The 19,002-nt window shown below is 37.1% G+C and overlaps 1 protein-coding gene across 9 annotated transcripts; it reads right to left on the bottom strand.

Annotated features, from left to right (window-relative positions):
* Window positions 1–1,326: 1,326 nt before the first annotated feature.
* Window positions 1,327–19,002, bottom strand: LOC143863488 (P-loop containing nucleoside triphosphate hydrolases superfamily protein). Of its 9 annotated transcripts, none has more exons than XR_013240875.1 (12): window positions 18,763–19,002; window positions 17,899–17,971; window positions 17,651–17,760; window positions 13,535–13,678; window positions 13,035–13,143; window positions 12,523–12,887; window positions 12,354–12,427; window positions 9,234–9,538; window positions 8,327–8,573; window positions 3,576–3,856; window positions 3,412–3,496; window positions 1,327–1,746 (listed from the first exon to the last, which is right to left on the bottom strand). XR_013240875.1 is itself a non-coding variant. In XM_077374161.1 (11 exons), the coding sequence occupies exons 1-10, from the start codon at window positions 18,950–18,952 to the stop codon at window positions 3,608–3,610; spliced, it is 1,866 nt and encodes a 621-aa protein (XP_077230276.1). In that variant the 5' UTR covers window positions 18,953–19,002; the 3' UTR covers window positions 3,252–3,496; window positions 3,576–3,607. The 9 variants fall into 9 exon arrangements, 2 of the variants coding, with proteins under 2 accessions (XP_077230276.1, XP_077230277.1); XR_013240876.1 differs by having other exon boundaries at window positions 1,327–1,723; XR_013240874.1 differs by having other exon boundaries at window positions 1,327–1,692.

Raw genomic sequence — 19,002 nt, 5'->3', positions numbered from 1 at the left:
CATAAGTGGGTTTTTGCTTGAAATCCACAAAATTGGACACATCGGCCTTCTTCCTTCTCAAATCTTTCTCAAAAAGGGTTTCGACATCTCTCCCTCTCCTTCTCGACACAAAAACAGGTACTCGAAGCGAAAATAGGTTATTCGAAGCAAAAAAAATACTTGGTCGAGCCAAAAATGTGTTTCGAGTACATTCGTAGTTGTGTTTTTCGCTTCGACTAGATTTTTTAGGCTTCGAATAACTGTTTTTCTCCTTCTCGAAGCAAAAACATGTACTTGAAGCGAAAACAGGTTATTCAAAGCAAAAAAAAATACTTGGTAGAAGCCAAAAAATTGTTTCCAATAACATTCGCAGTTTTGTTTTTCGCTTCGACTAAATTTTTTAGGCTTTGAATAACTGTTTTTCTCCTTCTCGACGCAAAAACAGGTACTCGAAGCGAAAGAAGGTTATTCGAAGCCAAAAATGTGTTTCCAGCAACATTTGTTGTTGTGTTTTTCGCTTCGACTAAATTTTTTAGGCTTCGAATAACTGTTTTTTCTCCTTCTCCACGCAAAAACAAGTACTCGAAGCGAAAAAAGGTTATTTGAAGCCAAAAATTACTTGGTCGAAGCCAAAACTGTATTTCCAGTAACATTCGCCGTTCTGTTTTTCGCTTCAACTAAATTTTTTTAGGCTTTGAATAACTGTTTTTTTGCTTCGACTAACATGTTTTTGGCTGCGACTAAAACTTTTGAATTCCAGTAACACTCGGAACTTTTTTTTTGGCTTCGACCAAGCAATTTTTAGCTTCGACTACCACGTAATTGACTTCAACTAACTTTTTTTGGCTTTGACTAAGATGTTTTGGCTTCGACTTAAATTTTTAATTCTAGTAACATTCCAGTAACATTCGGAACTTCTTTTTGCCTTCGGTCAAGTAGACCTCATTCAAATATCTGACGATGATAAACATCACCTACCTTGGACCATGGTTTAAAATTTTGGTTTCGGTACCGGTTTTGGACCTTGAAATTTCAAAATTTCAGTCGAAATCCGGTACCACAAACAAAATGGTATTTTATTCAATATTAAATTTTGGAATATTAAAATAATAATAAAAAAAGGTTTTTTTGGTTTAAATTTCGGGCAAAATTGAAATTTCGACCGAAATTCGGAAATTTCAGCCGAAATAAATGACCATTTCGGTTTTTGTTGATTTCGGTGTCGGTCTCCACCGAAATCCGAAATTTCGGACCGATTTCAGATTTCGGTCGAAATTTAAAACCATGCCTTGGACCGACCACTCTAGCAATCGAAACAGGGTAGTTCTACAAATTCTAGCATAAAGATTTTGTCCTCTCTGAAAATAACTAATCATTTGATGTCCATTGGATAGCACAAAAATGATGAACATATGACTTTGCCATAGCATCTCTTTTACAAGTTTAGAAGTTAAGAGAGGTAGTGGAGTTTTTCATTAGCCACGGTAACACAACAAAAAATTATCAAATGGGGTTTCTCAACATGTCCATAATCCAATTTCTCCTTTTCATCTTCCCATTCTATTTTCTTCCTCTGCTCACATGACGATATAAACACTGATAGATCGGTGCTCTTGGCTTTCAAAAAAGGCATAGTTGTTGATCCTTAGAATCCCTCGGAACAAAGAAGCATCTGCTGCCGGAGAAGAAGGCTTCTATCGCCGGAAAATGAGGCTGTTTCACACAAAATGCGTCAGAGTAAAACCTAGAAATGAAAGAGTGTAAAACCTGAAAGTAAAAGAGTTAAACGGTAAAACCAAGAAGAGAGATTAAAGTAAGTTGAGGGGTATTTTCATCCTAAAAAATTCTTCTTTTAATAAAATAGCATTTTGTAGAATTTTTTCAAAAATGCAACATTTTCTCGTCATTTTTTTCAAATTTGCAGCATGTAACAGTAATTGACCCAAGATATTTTATACGATAGGTGGGTCGTGGGTGTGTACTACACAGGCACCTAAAAAGTACAGTGGGGCCCATGGAGAGTCGACTGCTCTTATAGAGCCCTAATGTGTGTGAAAGGGTGGTCTCTGAAATTGTTGGACAGTCAGTTTTGTGGTACCAATTTGTGAAATTCGACAGACTTGAATCCATTTTCATTTTTGGGCATATAGTGTCTTTGCTGTTGGGTTTTCGGCTAGGTAATTACTGCTAAAATGATTGAAATGGCTTTTTTATTAAAAATTAATCACCTAGGGTTCTTGTACAGTTTAAAAAACAAAAAACACCCTTATTCTCTGCAATTTTATATTGTTATCCTCCACTCATTGCCCTCTTGCTGCCACACCATTCAACAATCACCCTCGCCCTCCAAGACTCACCAAACTATCTTCAGTCTGCCTACCTCCGGCGCTTGGACCCTTTGCATATAAACTTATAGGCATTGAGCAGAAAACAGTCACCTCGGGCCTGCTTGAGGAGCTTCTTACAAGCATGGTTCAGTAGAGGAAGAGAGAAGCAGCAAGGATAAACAACATTTTTAATGCACAAAATGGTTTTGAATTGAAGAGGGGTATACATTTGTGAAATGAGATTAGATATCTTTTCTGTAATTTATAATTCTTAATTACTCTAAGTGGAAAACCCTCATCTGTTTTTATAAGCATTCCTACAAGCATATGTGGGCACAAAACATTGGGCGGCATTTGGATTGCTCGAATTAGGCATCGGAATTGGCATCCTATTTCCATTTGGATTCCAGGAATCAGCATCCTATTCCAATTCACCCATAAACGGAATGAAAAATAAAATAAAATATGTAATCCAAATAATTTCCAATAAAAATTTCATACCATTACCAACCGGAGCAAAATAAGAATACCACCTCTTGGGATGGGAAACAGATTCCCCAAACCGCTAACTTTCTCCCTATAAACTAAGTGCCTAACCCAGTTTTTACTTAGAGCCGGTCAACAAGCACCCTTTCTCAGACTTCTTCACGCCTACTATCCTCATCACCTGGTTTCGGCAATCTAAACACAGCCCAGGGCTTTGTTTGGTGATTTTAAGAGTCAGGATTATAATAAAACAAATGCAGTCGATTTGGGTCATGGTTCTAGTTATTTTTAGAAAAGGTATTTCCTGGACTTGTATTATAGTATTATTATGTTGGATATGTGGACTTTCTCTTGGTTGGGTTTCTCCATTGGAGCAGCAATTATCAGGGTCTTTGTTTCTAAAGCAGAAGATGCATCCATAGTATTGGTCACAAGTTGTACACAAACAAGCATGGCCCATCAAGGAAAGGGATGATAAATCAGCCATTTCAGACAAGCATTCAACTTCTATTCCTTCAACTATAATTCACGCTCAGGAAAAACTATGCACTTGTCACACATCAGAAGCTCATTACATATAAAAATATGAGTTAAGAGGCCTGTTAACTCATGCACATACCTGACAAGAAACAGATTCATGGCCTCTGCAGTCTAGCTGTATGCCCATATCTGATTTTTAAAAAGGAGAAGTTTCGTCGTTGCTGCTGAAAAAACATTAGAAAAAAAAGTTGTACACAAGCAAAACAAAGGACAGAAAAAAGTAACGGCTGAGATGAGAATTACCTTCCAGAAAACAATGACGGATCTTGGTGAGTTTATTTTCCATTGGAAAACCGTCTCCTTTTGGTCAATCCGCTCTGTTTGTGATCCCTCTTTCTCTTCTTTGTTTGCTTTAGGAATGATCCTCCGACCAAAGACGGTTGCTCCTTTAGCCCAAAACTCTTTGCAGCATGGCCCAAGTGAAGCTTCTTCACCATAAATATCCTCTTTAGATCACCACGGTGAGCAGCATACGCACGAACCCAAGACAAAAATGCATCCTTGGCCAGCTTCTTCATCCTTGACTGAACCAACCAAATGAGCAGTGTGTAAATACCGCGAATTGGATGTGGAGAAGATATAAGGTGTGAAGTTAAAATACCACTGAAGGACTGGTGAAAAGACTTGGAAACAGTCGTTATGACCAGACCTTATGGGGTATGGCTATTAGTTCAACAGCGATAGCCAGATTCCTAGTTACCAAAAGCGGCGAAAAGCAGAGGTATGTGACTGGACAAAGTAACTTTTGAAGCAAAAACTAACTGAAAACAAAAGAAACAAATATAGAAACTAAGCTGTTTTGCAGTCCCAAATAAACATGAGATTCTGGAGCAGGAGGGGTTATCACTAAAAACGACAGATTAACGATTCACCAGCATAATGATGCCATCTGATAACTTACACTAACTAAAGAATTCTTTAAGTATGCCAGATCAACTCCCAGAGCTGTCTCAAGTCTCAAGTATTCAATAAACCCTTGAAGCTTGAACTGGATTAGATTCACAGGACCAAATTTCCATCTAATAGCAGGTGTGTCTAAGTCATGTTTTTTCTCTTGAAAAAGTAAATAATTAGCATTTCCAACCATTTCAAAAAAAAAAATGAAAAGCATTTCATGTCTTTTGTTGTCAGACTTAACAGATCAACACACTTGAACAATGGGCAGGAGGTTCAGAAAAGTTACAGCAAATGACAAGGAACTTAATCTCCATCAGTGAGAGGAAGATATCAGTTATCGAGTGGCAGAAAACTGTCTGACTAGGAAGACCCAATCAAGAATTCAAAAAGCTAAGTTCCAAACTGAGATCACACAGCCTATAATTTGTAAGATGTAGTCAATAACATGATCATAGGTTCAAAGTTAAAATAAATCAAAAAGGCTTGGGGAAGGCATGCCTGAGAACTTGCATGAAATATAACACTAGACAAGTCACTCATGTTGAGACTCATGTAAAAAAAAAAACAGATCAATACCAAGAAATCTTAATTTTTAAACCTTACATTTGAGGAAAATCAGTTTGTACTTCAGCTAATCCAATTTAGGTTGTATTTGAGAATTTAGCGTTCAATTTTCTTGCAAAATGCAATTTAGTAACATTTTGAAATCGCACAGCAGGACCAAGCTTCAAATGTAGGGACTTTTATTAATAGACCTGCAGTTCCTATTCCACGGAACACTTTGCAAGTACGCTTAAAGCGAGACCGACCTCCGCCCAATCCCGAATGCAGGGGGTGATTCATTCGTCAAGATGTAAGTCCATGATTTGTAAACAATCTTCCAATTAGTCATTGAGAACATCATATTATCTGAAATTTTTTTTAATGGCAAGGCTTTCAAAACTAATCTCTAAAATGTCCCTCAAGTCCACCTAGGTTCTGTCAGTGTTATTTTTAAAATTACAATTTTAGCCTTTCAATAGATTAATAAATGTTAGAGAGAGAGCTGTTGGTCTGTTGCCCTTTCTAAAACTTTACCCAAAGCAGGCACTCATAGGAAACCCCTTCCATCAAATCCCACACCTTGGTATCCATATAGATGAACATCCATTTCCTCGCCATTGGAGACCATCTTGGCTTGGATGAATAAAATCTAACATCAAACTATCCATCTCAACAAACACCCTATTTCTTACATGCATCTTGGACTTGTCTGCTTGCTCGAGGGCTTGGACCACAGGCATGTGTCCAGTGACCAGCAGACAATGGTTGTCTCTAGGGCAGCGCCAAGTCAACCAAATATTTTTATTTTTGGATTTTGATGAGAAGAGGGAGGAGCTGAGTGGTCAAGAGAGGATGAGTGATACCTTTTTTAAAAAAAAGAAAAAAGAAAAGAAAAGAGAGGATGAGTGATTAATAAAAGTTCTAAAAACTCTACGTGTATATACCTGAAGTTGAAAAAGTACCGAAAAAAACAACCAAACTCCTTGTCAAATCATGTCCAAAAGTCTCTAAAAGGTGGGGTAGGCGCTTTAAACATACGAAGAACTTCAAGAAAAGATCAGTTCATCCAAAGGAAGATTGGGGATCAAGCACAACCAAAGGAGCACCATCTTACTTCAAGTAACAAATGGTTTCCGGAAGGGGTTGTATTTGCTGGTTAGAAGATAAGTTTTGTATTTTCTTCGTCTTGTAATCCTTTTTTGGTTTTGAACTCAGAAATTCCAATTCCAATGGAAATAGCTAACCCACATATTTCAGTTCAAAAAGTCTTATAACAAATTTAGCAACCAAAAACATATTTGATCGTGGATGAAACCTGAGTTTAACTTCATAAAATTGAAGTCTTCGCGATCATTTTTGCATAATAATCAGTAGCTATAGACCATTATATGATGTCATTAGAGAAACAGAAATAAACCCTGACAAAATGGAAAAATGTTTTCGTGATGACAAATAACCAGAAAAAAATGCTTCAAAAAAAAATCCAAAAAATTCAGTCCGTGAATTCTGGGTTATTCCATCTTTTCAGGAAGAATAATCATGGTTCAATAAATCTATATTTCAAGCATTGAAAATTTGAAATCATGCCACAAATCTAGTCAAAAAAATTGCTCCGAAAACGGTTACAAAACAAAGATTTCATTATCCAGAAAAAAGTTCATGGTTGTAGGTCAACACAAAAAACAGGGTATCTTTAAATTCATGGTTTTGGTGATTTGTTGTATGAATCACCTTTTGCTAAGGAGAGATGGAAAGAGGGAGGCGGGTGTGGAGGGAAAGCAGGGACACCCATTTGAGAGGGATAGGAATACAAGGTTATGGGAGATAGGCTGGTAGGAAATAAAATACGGTACTATCTCATTGAAATGAAGCTTGATTGTGCGCTTCCTTCTCTTAAATACTTTTCTTTTACGGTGCTTCCATTCAAGCTTAGTTCCCAAGATAATCTGGTGTTCATTTCTCTGTCTATTCGGTTATGGGCATTTTCAATCGCATATTGTGATCTTTTTTGGGCATCTTTTTTAACCCTGCAACCTACTTAATTTTTCGATCAATAAATTCATGGTGAGATAGATGGTTTGCAAATACATCAACAAAAACCTATTCAGATTGCTTCTGTTTAACATGGAAATTTTATGAAGCTTCTTTGTTGTCACGGATATTGTTCATCTAATAATTGAGCTTTCTCCCACATTTTCTCATAGAAATGGTCGAAATCTGATTTGGTCTTTACCATTTCTCAGTCAGAAGGTTTATCATCATCACTATTCTTCTTTGATTGAATTTTTCCCCCCTTTGCTGGAAATTCTCCATAATCCCTCTTCTTCTTCTTCTTCTTTTTTGCGTCCCTCTCATCTGATTCCCTTCCTAGAGAGAGTACAGTTTTCTGATCAAAAGGAAACGTAGATACTGAAGTCATCTCTCAAAAAACCTTGCTTCTCTCTTTACTGGAGAAAATCTAAGGGATTCTCACTCTCTTCATTCTTGCTAAAATCTTCTTAGAGTGTGGAGAAGACATGTATCTCTTTGTAAAATGCCCATAACTAAAGCTAGTTGTTTTTCTGAGATGACAGTAAAGCTTCATTTCAATGAGATGAAAAGCAGAGCTCTGAAAAAGGAAGTAGAACTTGATTTTTTGTCTCCCATGCCTGCACCCCTCATTCCATTTTAAGTTCTGAAATCTACAGAGGAACAACCCAATTCCTTTGTAACCCATTTGAAGCTGACAATTTTCAAAGAAGAAAAGAACCACATCAGATTAATACCAACTCTACCATCTACACAGAAAAGGAAAGAAGTGCAGCTACACCTCCACTTTCCCTCCCCAGCTTCTAATATGAGCTTTTAAACTCTTTTCCTTCACTTCTTCCATAAAATTCTTACTACCAACCATATTAAACCCATCAAGCCCATCATTCCTTCTCTCTACAAACAATTTTTAAAACAAACGAAGCCGTGAAAGACAGGCTATGCAGTAGAAACTTCTAATGCCTTCTGGTTCTTAGACTCCCCAGCAGACCCTCTATGCAAAAACCAGTAAAGAACCCATCATCATAGGAGGCGTTGTTCTAAGAGAAAGAACGGGTTTGTTGGGGAGGTGGTGGCAGTGGCTGAGGTGGTGTTGGGTTTGACGGAGAGCTTCTAGGAGAGATAAGGGTGGCGGTGGGTTTGAGGAAGAGTGTGGATGGGGAAGAGTTAGGTAAGGGGATGAGGTGGTGATGCCCGATTAGTGGGTGGAGAGAGAGAGAGAGAGAGAGAGAGAGTGCTTTGAGCAGAGGTGGAAAGAGCTTTAATCAAGGATTTTAAGCAACTTAACAATGAGAAAATAAGGGCAACATTGTGATTTTAGACATAGTAGTAAACAAGAATCAACGGAAATCCATCGAAAATAACATCTCAAATCTTGAACTTGTTGAATAATATGTGATTCTTAATGACTAATTGGAAGATATTTTACTGAATAGGGATTTAATGTCAAAAAACCCTTAAAAGGTTAAAAGAAAAGAAGTCACTCTCTGCAAGGAAAAAAAAGAAAGAAACTAGAAAGTATGTACCTCAGCTAAGATGAAGGATTCAATAGCCTTCTGTAGAGATAACAGCCAAGGATGCATCTCTAAAGATAACAACTTCCTGTTATGGTGCATCTGACTATACAAGAGAAAACTGTCTAAAACCTTGAGGAGTGGAAACTCTTCCAACGTCACACCATGTTTCTCCAAGTCTTGCGAATAATCCATTTCAACAGGTTGTAGGAATAACAATGCTTCTCCTTTTTCACCCAATCGAGCAGTTCTTCCAACCCTACGATGATATGAAAAAGTATCAACAGTTAACAATGTTATGATCTATTTGCACTTCCATACATCCATACATCCTAGCAGAGATCACGACGTAAACAGAACAGGAAGAAGGCCTGCTATTATTGCTCACGAACATGATCTTCTTGACTTTGCGAGTAACTCAAATGGCATGGAAAGAAAAAACATGCAAGTATGCTGCAGGCACATCTGAAACAAATGAAATGAAAATGCAAAACAATTGAATGCAATATAAAGAAAATATAAACGTAGCACGAGTTGAACTCAAACAGCATGTTGGAATGAGTAAAATGCAAGGTGCTTTGAAAATATTATTTCCCTTAGTGCCCAGTGTGTATACCTAATACGGCAACGTTTAATTAATGTAGTGCCCCTGTTACTGGTTTAATGGCAGGGTAATGGTGGGTACCAAGGAGATGAAATTTATAAATATCAAGATTGAATGAAGCATACAAGCTCATCTTGTTACCTCTGTTTTATTTTTTTGGTCAACAAGCAACTAGAACACTGCCGGATAATATGAAAGGTGCTGTCAAGGACAAAAAACTGAACATGCATAGAAAACTACTGACTAAGACTCGGAGAAAAAATGAAACAAATTCCAAAGCACATGCAATGCCACAGAGTTCACTTCCATGTATACCTATGCACATATTCAGTGGCCTCGCCAGGAGAATCATACTGAATGATACATCTAACTTTGGGAAAATCCAAGCCTCGTGCAGCAACATCTGTGCATAAAAGAAGGGCTGATTTTTCGGCATTAAATCCCTGAAAGGTTGCCCTCCGGCCATCATGTTCCATGTTTCCATGTAAGCGGAAAGTTTTGCATTTAACAAATGTCTGCTTTTGATTGACTTCTGCTTGCAAATTGGAGGACCACCGAAATTCACTTAAAAGTGAATAGTGGAAATCTACAGCATCACGTGTTGAGAAGAAAACCACAATCTGTAGAATGAACCTGTGAGCAAACTTGAGTACTTAAAATCAAATAAGAGTAAAAGAGTTTGATTGAATGAATAGTCAGACCATATTATCCAATACAAAACAAGGGCGAAAAAAGAGAAAAAGAAGTTCAACAAATGAAGATACAATAAACATTCAGCAGATGGTCTTAAAGACTTCTTTCTTTCTTTTTCTTTGAATAGTATGGTCTTAAGACTTTTATGAGCAATAAAAGAGCAAGAGACAACTTAAAAAATTAATCTGTGAGCAAATGATGATTGGAAACTTCCTGACCACAAGAAGAAAATTATGAAGAAGTTGCAACATAGAATTACAACATTTGTGTGCTTGGAAGCATGATTACAAAAGTAGAACCAGATGAAGAAAGTGAAAAGGAGGGCAAGCCCCCTTAAAAGACAAGTAAGTTCAAGCAGAAAGAATGGAATCATGTGGGTTGCATCGCAAATTGTGAAATGGGTGGATCCAAAATGTTCGATTGAAATAAACTCCGAAATTCTGAAAGAAACCATTCTCAACTTTGTTGAAATGCAAAGTCAACAACAGCTACCGGTCGAATCCAAATAGAATGTGTTGATGTAAAAACACTATCATATCATGCAGAGCCTGAACCAGTGCAAGCAAAGTTCATGAACAAGCTCATAATTCAGAAAAGATGATTCGGGAGAAAAATTGAGTATCAATCGAGATCCAAAATTAAGCTCGAAGGCATCAAAACACCATGCTAAAGTCAATAGTGAGCCCTAGAGACCTCCATTTGTGGAGTTCTTTAATTTAATTACTAGACAAAGTCAAAGTAGGCTTTCGTGGGCTCTATGTAAAAAAAACCATGAATACTGTTATTAGGACAGCAGTGTGTAAGACACATTTGATTCTTAAGAGTATATTTTGGTTGTTCTAAGGGATGAAATTGATTCTATACCAATTGCTTAGGATTAAAATAGGGTCTTAAGGTGGTTTAGCTTATATATATATATATATATATATATATATATATAGAGGAATGTGTTCGTGCGCTTGAGCTCTAACATCAAATGGTGCGCTTGAGTGCACCAATCACATGGGTCCCACAATTTCTGTGAGGATCCAAACCATTCATTTGCAAGGCCCTATCATAGATAGGGTGTGTACCAAAAATCAGCTCCATTGAATCATCCTAACCCCTCCAAAAGTGGAGGGCAAAAATGGGCAGATTTGTGGTCTGTCCATTTTGACCTCCACAAATGGATGGGTTAGGATGATCATATGGAGCTGATTTCTTGTACACACCCTATCTATGTAAGGGCCTTTCAAATGAATGCTTTGGATCATCCTAACAATGTGGGCCACATGAGTTTGAGAGCTCATGCGCACCATTTGATTGGAACGTTCAAGCTCACAATCCTTTTCCTCATATATATATATATATATATATATATATATATATATATATAGAGAGAGAGAGAGAGAGAGAATAGAGTTCCTGAGGGTGCCCTCATATAGCTTATATGAGGTGGCTCTCACAAAACATAAGGGGCTCACATTATTAGGATGATCCGAAGCATTCATTTGAAAGGCCCCATCATAGATAGGGTGTGTACAAAAAATCAGCTCCATTGGATCATCCTAACCCCTCCAAAAGTGGGGGGAAAAATGGATAGACACGTTTTGTCCACAAATCTGCCCATTTTTGCCCTCACTTTTGGAAGGGTTAGGATGATCCAATGGAGCTGATTTTTTGTACACAACCTATCTATGATGGGGCCTTTCAAATGAATGCTTCGGATCATCCTAACAATGTGAGCCCCTTATGTTTTGTGAGAGCCACCACATATAAGCTTATACGAGGGCACCCTCAGGAACTCTATTCTCATATATATATATATATATATATAGGAGTTAAGTGAAGCTACACATACGTGTAGCTAACTTAGCTACACCGACGGCTTAAAATACAGTGGGTCCACATTGTTTGGGTGATCCGAACCATTCATTTGATAGGCCCTCACATTGATAGGGTGTGCTAAAAAAATCAGCTCCATTGGATGATCCCAACCCTTCAAATTGTGGAGGCAAAAATGGACAGATTTGTGAAGGTTTTTACACGTCCATTTTTGTCTCCACAAATCGTAGGGTTGGGATGATCCTATGGAGCTGATTTTTTGGGCACACCCTATCTATGTGAGGGCCCATCAAATGAATGGTTTGCATCACCCAAACAATGTGGGGCCCACTGTATTTTAAGCCATCGGTGTAGCTAAGTTAGCTACACATATGTGTAGCTACACTTCTCTCTCTCTCTCTCTCTCTCTCTCTCTCTCTCTATATATATATATATATATATATATATATATATATATATATATATATATATATATATATAGAGAGAGAGAGAGAGAGAGAGAGAATGGTTCCTACACATATGTGTAGATAAGTTGTGAAGGTTTAAAGACATCCATTTTACCTCCACAAATCGTAGGGTTGGGATGATCCTATGGATCTGATTTTTTGTAGACACCCTATCTATGTGAGGGCCTTTAAAATGGATGGCTTGGATCACCCAAACAATGTGGGCTTCCACTGTATTTTAAGCTAGTGTGTAGAGAACTCTCTACACATATGTGTAGGAACCGTTTTCTCATATATATATATCCATTTGTTGTATGAAATTATGAGTTACTTTTCAAGAGGCTAATGAATAGTCACAAAATTTCTCTCATGACTATTCTGTTTTACCCTACTTTAGTCATGTTTTGATCAAATATATAGTCAGTTTACTTGCATTAAGTATTCAATCCAGTCAGTGAAAACTCAACCTTACCTTTTGGGAAACTTCTTTTTCAAATAGAGCTCTAAGGACAGAAAGAAGTACCACTAGCCGTGAACCACATGGCACTGTAAAGGACAATTAATAACCAAAATTACCTTAATGCCATAAAAACAATATTCATATATTGTGAAACAATGTTCCCATGAAAAAGAATATTTACCTTTCACATATCTCTGAACTAATTGAGCTGGAAGATTATAATCTTCATTTGAACGTATCGGTAGCATGCTTGAATGAGTTGATTCATCATTCCCATCAGATCCAACAGGCCTGAAATGTCTACCTGATGGACTTGGTAGCTCGGTAGTAATCTTCTTGTCCTCTAGACCTATCATAACTGGATTGTCCAAGCTAATCTGAGCTAGATGATTCACTTTTTCATTTAAAGTTGCTGATAATAGCAAGTTCTGCCTTTGAATCTCAGAATTCAATGCTCCATTCTTCTTCTCAAGAGACCCATTACTCATTGAACCTAGAAGATGAAGTATCTCCTCTATTTCCTTCCCAAACCCCAATTCTAGAATCCTGTAAAAAGAGGATCATGAAGGAATGCCACGAAAAAGATGAATGTACTCCCATCACCAGCACAATATGGTGGCAAGATGGAAGCAAAGTAAATATAATCCAGGATAACACTTAAATACTTCAGCAGCATTTACCAGTAACTCGTACCTATCCGCCTCATCAAAGATTATCCAGCGCAAATTTGTGTAAACAAACGATGATGTATTCTTTAAGTGGTCCAAAAGACGTCCAGGAGTTGAAATAAGAATAGTTATTCCTGGAAATGAATCCATATTAGATAAGAAGTCCACAAAACTGAGGAAGGACAGACTTCCAGACAACTGGGGAAGGACAGACTCGACGGTGTTTTCACAACAAAGCAAAACAAAGAAATTTTAACAGTAACCTTCCACCAGCGAGTGTCTGTTATCTTCATTATACTGGAAATAAAATCTAGAACTATGACTTGATTAGAAATGGTATTTGCTAAGTTGTGAAGGAAAATAAATTGAAAAAGAAGCAAGAAATACTCCCAGTGGCTATTATGAAGACCAGTTCATTAATCACATAGCCAATCTTGGTCTCATGCTACAATAAAACAGAGAATTACCAAATTTGACTCTCATAAAAAGGAAAACTTTGAAATCAAAGGATACCCTAGTTCAAACCTTTGCGCAACCTGGCTTTCTCCTTTGACCTATTCTCTCCGCCCATAATGTACCCTGGAACAATCCAATGGAAACGGTGCAACAACTTCTGTAGAATTTCATAAACCTGCATGCATAGCTCACGCGTTGGTACAAGCACCAACGCTATTACCAATGTGTTAGCTGTTAGTTTGATCAAATAATGACCATCTGGAGAATACAAGACATTAACAAAGTGAAATACCATATTCAATGGAATACTTGGGTAATTAGAAACCAGATAGAGCTTGCTTAAGACGAATAAGTCAATAATAACAATTATGCAGTTCAAAGCTTTCCTTCAGTGCCATTGATAAACCTGGCAAGAAGAGAGAGAAAGAAAACAAAACTTCCAAGGAGGAAAAAAAAATTGATCGATAATACCAATGCTCGGTGAGACAATTTCAAGATGTCTGGAGTCTTTGGCGATCCACATTTTTTATTTGTCCATAATAACTTCAGCACCAACAGATTCCTTGTGCTTAAAGATTATAACTTACCTTATGTCAATCATTTCTTGTCCAGTTTCAAATGTGTATTTTGACTTCTCATAAATGGAAGTGTGATGGGTCTACATAAAAAGGGAGACTAAAGAACATTGGTGATGTAAGAAGCCACAAGTTGTGAATGACAGAGCCCATGTTATGTTATGGGATTAAACCACCTTTCAAAGCCAATAAAGAAGAGGAGACATATGGTAAGTTAGCAATATAAGTTATGATCTGCTTGAATTGTGTATATTTGCATTGGATTCTTCCTTGAGAGCTTCAGTATGGCATACTGGCATATCAACAATCAACATCAAGGATCCACATCTATCGGATTCTGGAAAGGTTACAAGTACTATTGATGAACTTCTAAATATTCAAGAGAATTACTTTTTCAGTTAAAACTTAGGATCTCCACTTGAACATGTTTTCAAAAATGCCTCCATCTAGGACCAAATCCCAGAAGAAAATGGAGCCGGGCCATGCAATTGGGCTTTGACAATTACGTCACGTCTGAGTTGCAGGAATTTTCTAGAAAAGTTTTGAAAGGAAAAAAATTTCAAAAAAAAAAATGCCTCCATCTAATGGTGGGCCCTATCAATTACAAACATAAAGAACATTACTTGTAATCCTGTGCGTAACTTTGAGAGGCTTGCCAAATCTTGTAGGGATAATAGAAGAGTCATCAATAGCAATTGATAGTGGATCAGGATATGAGGATAAGGAAGAAAACAACTAAGCGTCAAGAACATCACCTTCACAAAAAAAAAGTAAATTTTAAAGAAAATGGCATCATTACTGGATTTACAAAAAATTAAATCAAAGCACTTATATCCATTTAGTGTACATGAATACCCAAGAAAAAAACATTTGATAGCACAAGGAGACTATTTATCTAGACCTAGACTCAGCATTTGAGCAAAACAAAAACATCCAAAGATACAAGCAAGAAGATGAAATAATAAAAAGATAAGAAAAAGACAATGATACGGGACCTGACCATTCAAAATAGAGAAAGGCGTGCGATTAATAAGATAGCATGCAGTTAGCACAACGTCACCTCAATAACCTTTTGGAACGGCCATATGAAACATCACAGTGCGAGCAATTTCCAACAAATGTCTATTCTTTCTCTCAATTACCCCACTTAGTTGAGTAGTATGAACACAGGAAGTTTCATGAATAACACACCATTACCAACACAAAAGGTAGAAAGATCATTTTTCATATATTTTAAAGCATTTTCATAATGAAAGTTTTTTTTTTTTTAACGGCAATGAATTAATATCAAACCCTCATGGAAGGAGAAAGTCAACAATTTCCAACTCCCCTCTGGCTATTCCTTCTCTAGCCAATCTATTGGCATCCTTGTTTGCCAATCTTTTCACGTGAAGAAAAGATATTTGTAATCTCTCTACACGATCCATGATCTCATTAATCTAGCCGGAAACCTCCATGGGTGCCCCTTGCCTCCCTTCAACCATCTGATCACGGTCAGGGAGTCTCCCTTCAGAACGAAAGTAATAAAATAATAAATATCTTTTCCAAATTCAACTTTAACTTCTTTATGGAACGATTTGAAAACATAAATAACTTCTGACCTTTCTTTCAATAAGTATGGTCATATCATTCTAGAATAATCATCCACAAAATATTTAAAGGAAAAAATACTAGATGCATGACATGGACCCCAAACATCGGAGTGGGCAGAATACTTATTCTTTGAAGGGTAAAAGAAAAACCTCCAAGACTGAGAAGGTTGAATGTACAAGGAAGAAGAAAGCAATAATAGAAAACACAAGAACTTCAAAGAGGAAGGTGATCAAATATCTCCAAGCTTGCCATATTAACGCCATTCTGGCTAGCCAATCCACTTCACTACTTGCAGAATGAAGGACATGTTAAAACTGGACAGGATGACTATCCGGTCACAAATCTCATCGATCAGCTATGCGAATCTCTAAGGGTGGGAGCGACTACCATCCATCCATCTGACATCTAATGATGTTTAAGAAGTCACCCTCCACTATTCGCTTGTCCAAGACGCTATTATCAGTCATCCTAATGCCATGTAGGACCACTCTAACTTTTGCCTTGTTATAATCTCTCACCCCAGATATCGCTCAAAAAAAAAACATACAAACAAACCTTTCACTCCAATGGGATCGCAAAAAGCCCATTTACTCTCTTCACGATCATCTCTAAGAAACCCTCCCACACCTGCGGGCCTAGGATTCCCAAAGATTGACCCGTCAAAATTTAGCCTTAGCCAACCTAGGTCAAGTGGCATCCAAGAAGGTGAAGCGGTCTCCACCCTTTCTGACTCTGAGCATATCTCCATCCAGCATCTATTGAGGACAAAGGAAGAATAAATTTTGAAGAATGGGAGGAGCATCACCGATGAAATGGAAATAATCTTTGTCTAAATGAATAAATGGCCTTTGGTGAGACTTTCAAACAATCTAGCATTCCTCTCCTTCCATAGGATTCATATGGCGGCCAGTATCGCCACTCTCCACAAAATCCTTCCTCTTGAAGCCCAAGATGCTAGTTACCAACTTTCCACAAGATCAACCAGGCGACGAGGGAAGACCCATGACATCCCAAAATTTCCAAGAATACGGCATCGTACCTCCCTAGCAAACAGACAATGCAGGAGCAAATGGTCAACGGATTCCCCATGCCTCACGCATAAGGGGCAATGATCTACGATCCACATGTTGCCATTGAGAATCCATTCCGTATGTTACAGCAGGTAACCAACCTCTAAAACTTAATTAAGAAGAAGAAACATATGGCAAGTTGGCATCATAAGTTATAATCTGCTTGTATATGTATATTTACATTGGATTCTTCCTGAAGAGCTTTACTGGCATATCAAAAATCAACAAGGGTCCACATCTATTGGATGCTTGAAAGGCAAATAATATCGATGAACTTCTTGATATTCAATAAACATAATTTTCAGCTGGAATTTAGGATCTCCACTTGGACATGTTTACAATAATGGGTTTAAGGCCATATAATGATGGGCCCTATCAATTATACAAAAAGAATACTTAAGAGAATTAAGTGTGGGCCCTAACAAATACAACTCAACCTATAATGGTTATAACTTAATATTGTGGCCCTATAATCAACAATAACAAAGAAAATACTAAGGAAAAAAGATATCAAACAAGTATAATTACATTATAATGAGATAATGCCTTGAATTTAATGAATATGGTGATTTCTATACTAAAGAATTTATTTTTCATTATATTCTATTATTTAAAACTTTAATTAGGAGCATGAGATTTTACATCATCAATATGAAGAATAAAATTAAATTGCACCAGTGAAAATACAGCAAAGTCACACGCATGCCTTTCAAATAAGATGAATCTTAAAATCACACAATGTAAAAAAGCAGCAGAGCAGAAGAGATTGGCAAAAAAAGATTGGTTATTCTTTCCATTTTTTTCTCCGCTGAAAGATCAGAATACGCACACATGATGCTTGGTTATATGAAAACAGTTTGTAGCACTTTCTAATCATGACAGCATGGCCATAACGACTCTAACAAATGCAAAAAAGAACCCAAGTTTGTAAAAAGAATGGAACATACCAAATGTCCCATTAGAGCGGTTGATGCGAGGAATGCACATTTGCAGGTGATGAATAATTGGAGCAAGATATGCAATAGTCTTGCCAGTGCCAGTAGCTGCATTAACAAGTCTAGACAGTTCTGTCAAAGAAACAATGAACGCTATCAAGTACTATGAACATGTATGGACCGGAAATTTTCAAATGTTACAAACTCAAAACAAATACAACTCAGAAATCACAATCAAATCAAAGAAAAAAAAAGGATACACATGCCGCCCAGAAATAATAACTGGGATCGATTGGGCCTGGACTAGTGTCGGAACTTCAAATCCCATCCTTTCTGTCAAAAATATACAGAAAATGGAAAGAAGTGTGAACTTCAGAGCAATATGAACATCATAGTAGAACAACAACAACAACAACAACAATAATAATAATAACTAACCCATAGTATGTCTATTTGATATGTATTTATATGCATATATGATATTTCACGAGATACATAGAGATTCCGGTGCTTCTTGCGTAAAAATTAAAAGCAAATTATGGCAAATAATGCTGCAACCATGGTTTTAAATTTCTACCAAAACCGACATGAAACTACCAAAATGTTTCCGTTTTCATCCTCACCTAAACGATAATAAAACCAAAATGCATGTCGAAATCAAAATCGTAAGCGCATTACTATATCAGTACATGTTACATAATGATTTTATTATGAATTGCATATGAAATGTGGTATCAGACATGCACGTAAGCATATGTCACTAAGTGTTCAATGTTATTAAACCATTATAGATAGTTGTCTTCCTTATGTGATAGTTTATAAGTGTGAATTTATGCTTATTCTGGCATTTCATCTTAAAATTCCATGTTTCCATATGTCCCTGTGATTTTACAGCATTTCATCTAATACGATGCTGATTCCGTATGTATCTACACGGTTCTGTACAGTATATTCGAAGATATTTCAGAAAGGAAACTACTAAAAGGATTTTTGTTTGGTTCTTATGAAATTCTGGTCTAATTTTCTCTTCCCGTAGACTGATACTATAAATCAAAGATATTTGAGGAGAACATCGATTATTAACATTAAAACAATAGAAGAAGAAAAAAGAGTATAGAGAGAACCTCTGAGCTGTTGGCATAAATTAGGGTGGAGTCCAAGATCTGAAAAAGAGCACGAAGCGAAAATGCCTTCATCTCTTCCGTCCTTTTTCTTCTGAAGCTTTTGCCTTTGGTTTGTAATGGCGAATTTCTCGTCTTCTTCCTCATCACTGGTTAGGGTTTCCTCTCGCTTGGGGAGCCTAAGTCCCCCCATTTTTGGCTTTTCCGCTCTTAGAACCAAAAATCAGGGCTCTTATGGGCGAC

The sequence above is a fragment of the Tasmannia lanceolata genome, unplaced genomic scaffold, assembly GCF_043159265.1.
Source record: "Tasmannia lanceolata isolate RefF3 unplaced genomic scaffold, GAP_Taslan_0.1 ptg000044l, whole genome shotgun sequence".
Lineage (NCBI taxonomy): Eukaryota > Viridiplantae > Streptophyta > Magnoliopsida > Canellales > Winteraceae > Tasmannia > Tasmannia lanceolata.
Note: the sequence above shows the minus strand (reverse complement) of the source record. Positions and strands in the feature narration are given on the sequence as shown.

Coding starts and splice junctions, on each gene's coding strand:
- LOC143863488 (XM_077374161.1), bottom strand. CDS start 18,952: ATGGGGGGACTTAGGCTCCCCAAGCGAGAGGAAACCCTAACCAGTGAT. Junction 9,539..12,353: donor AAAAAGAAGTTTCCCAAAAG/GTAAGGTTGAGT, acceptor TTCATTCTACAG/ATTGTGGTTTTCTTCTCAAC. Junction 8,574..9,233: donor GCCACTGAATATGTGCATAG/GTATACATGGAA, acceptor ATATCATCGTAG/GGTTGGAAGAACTGCTCGAT.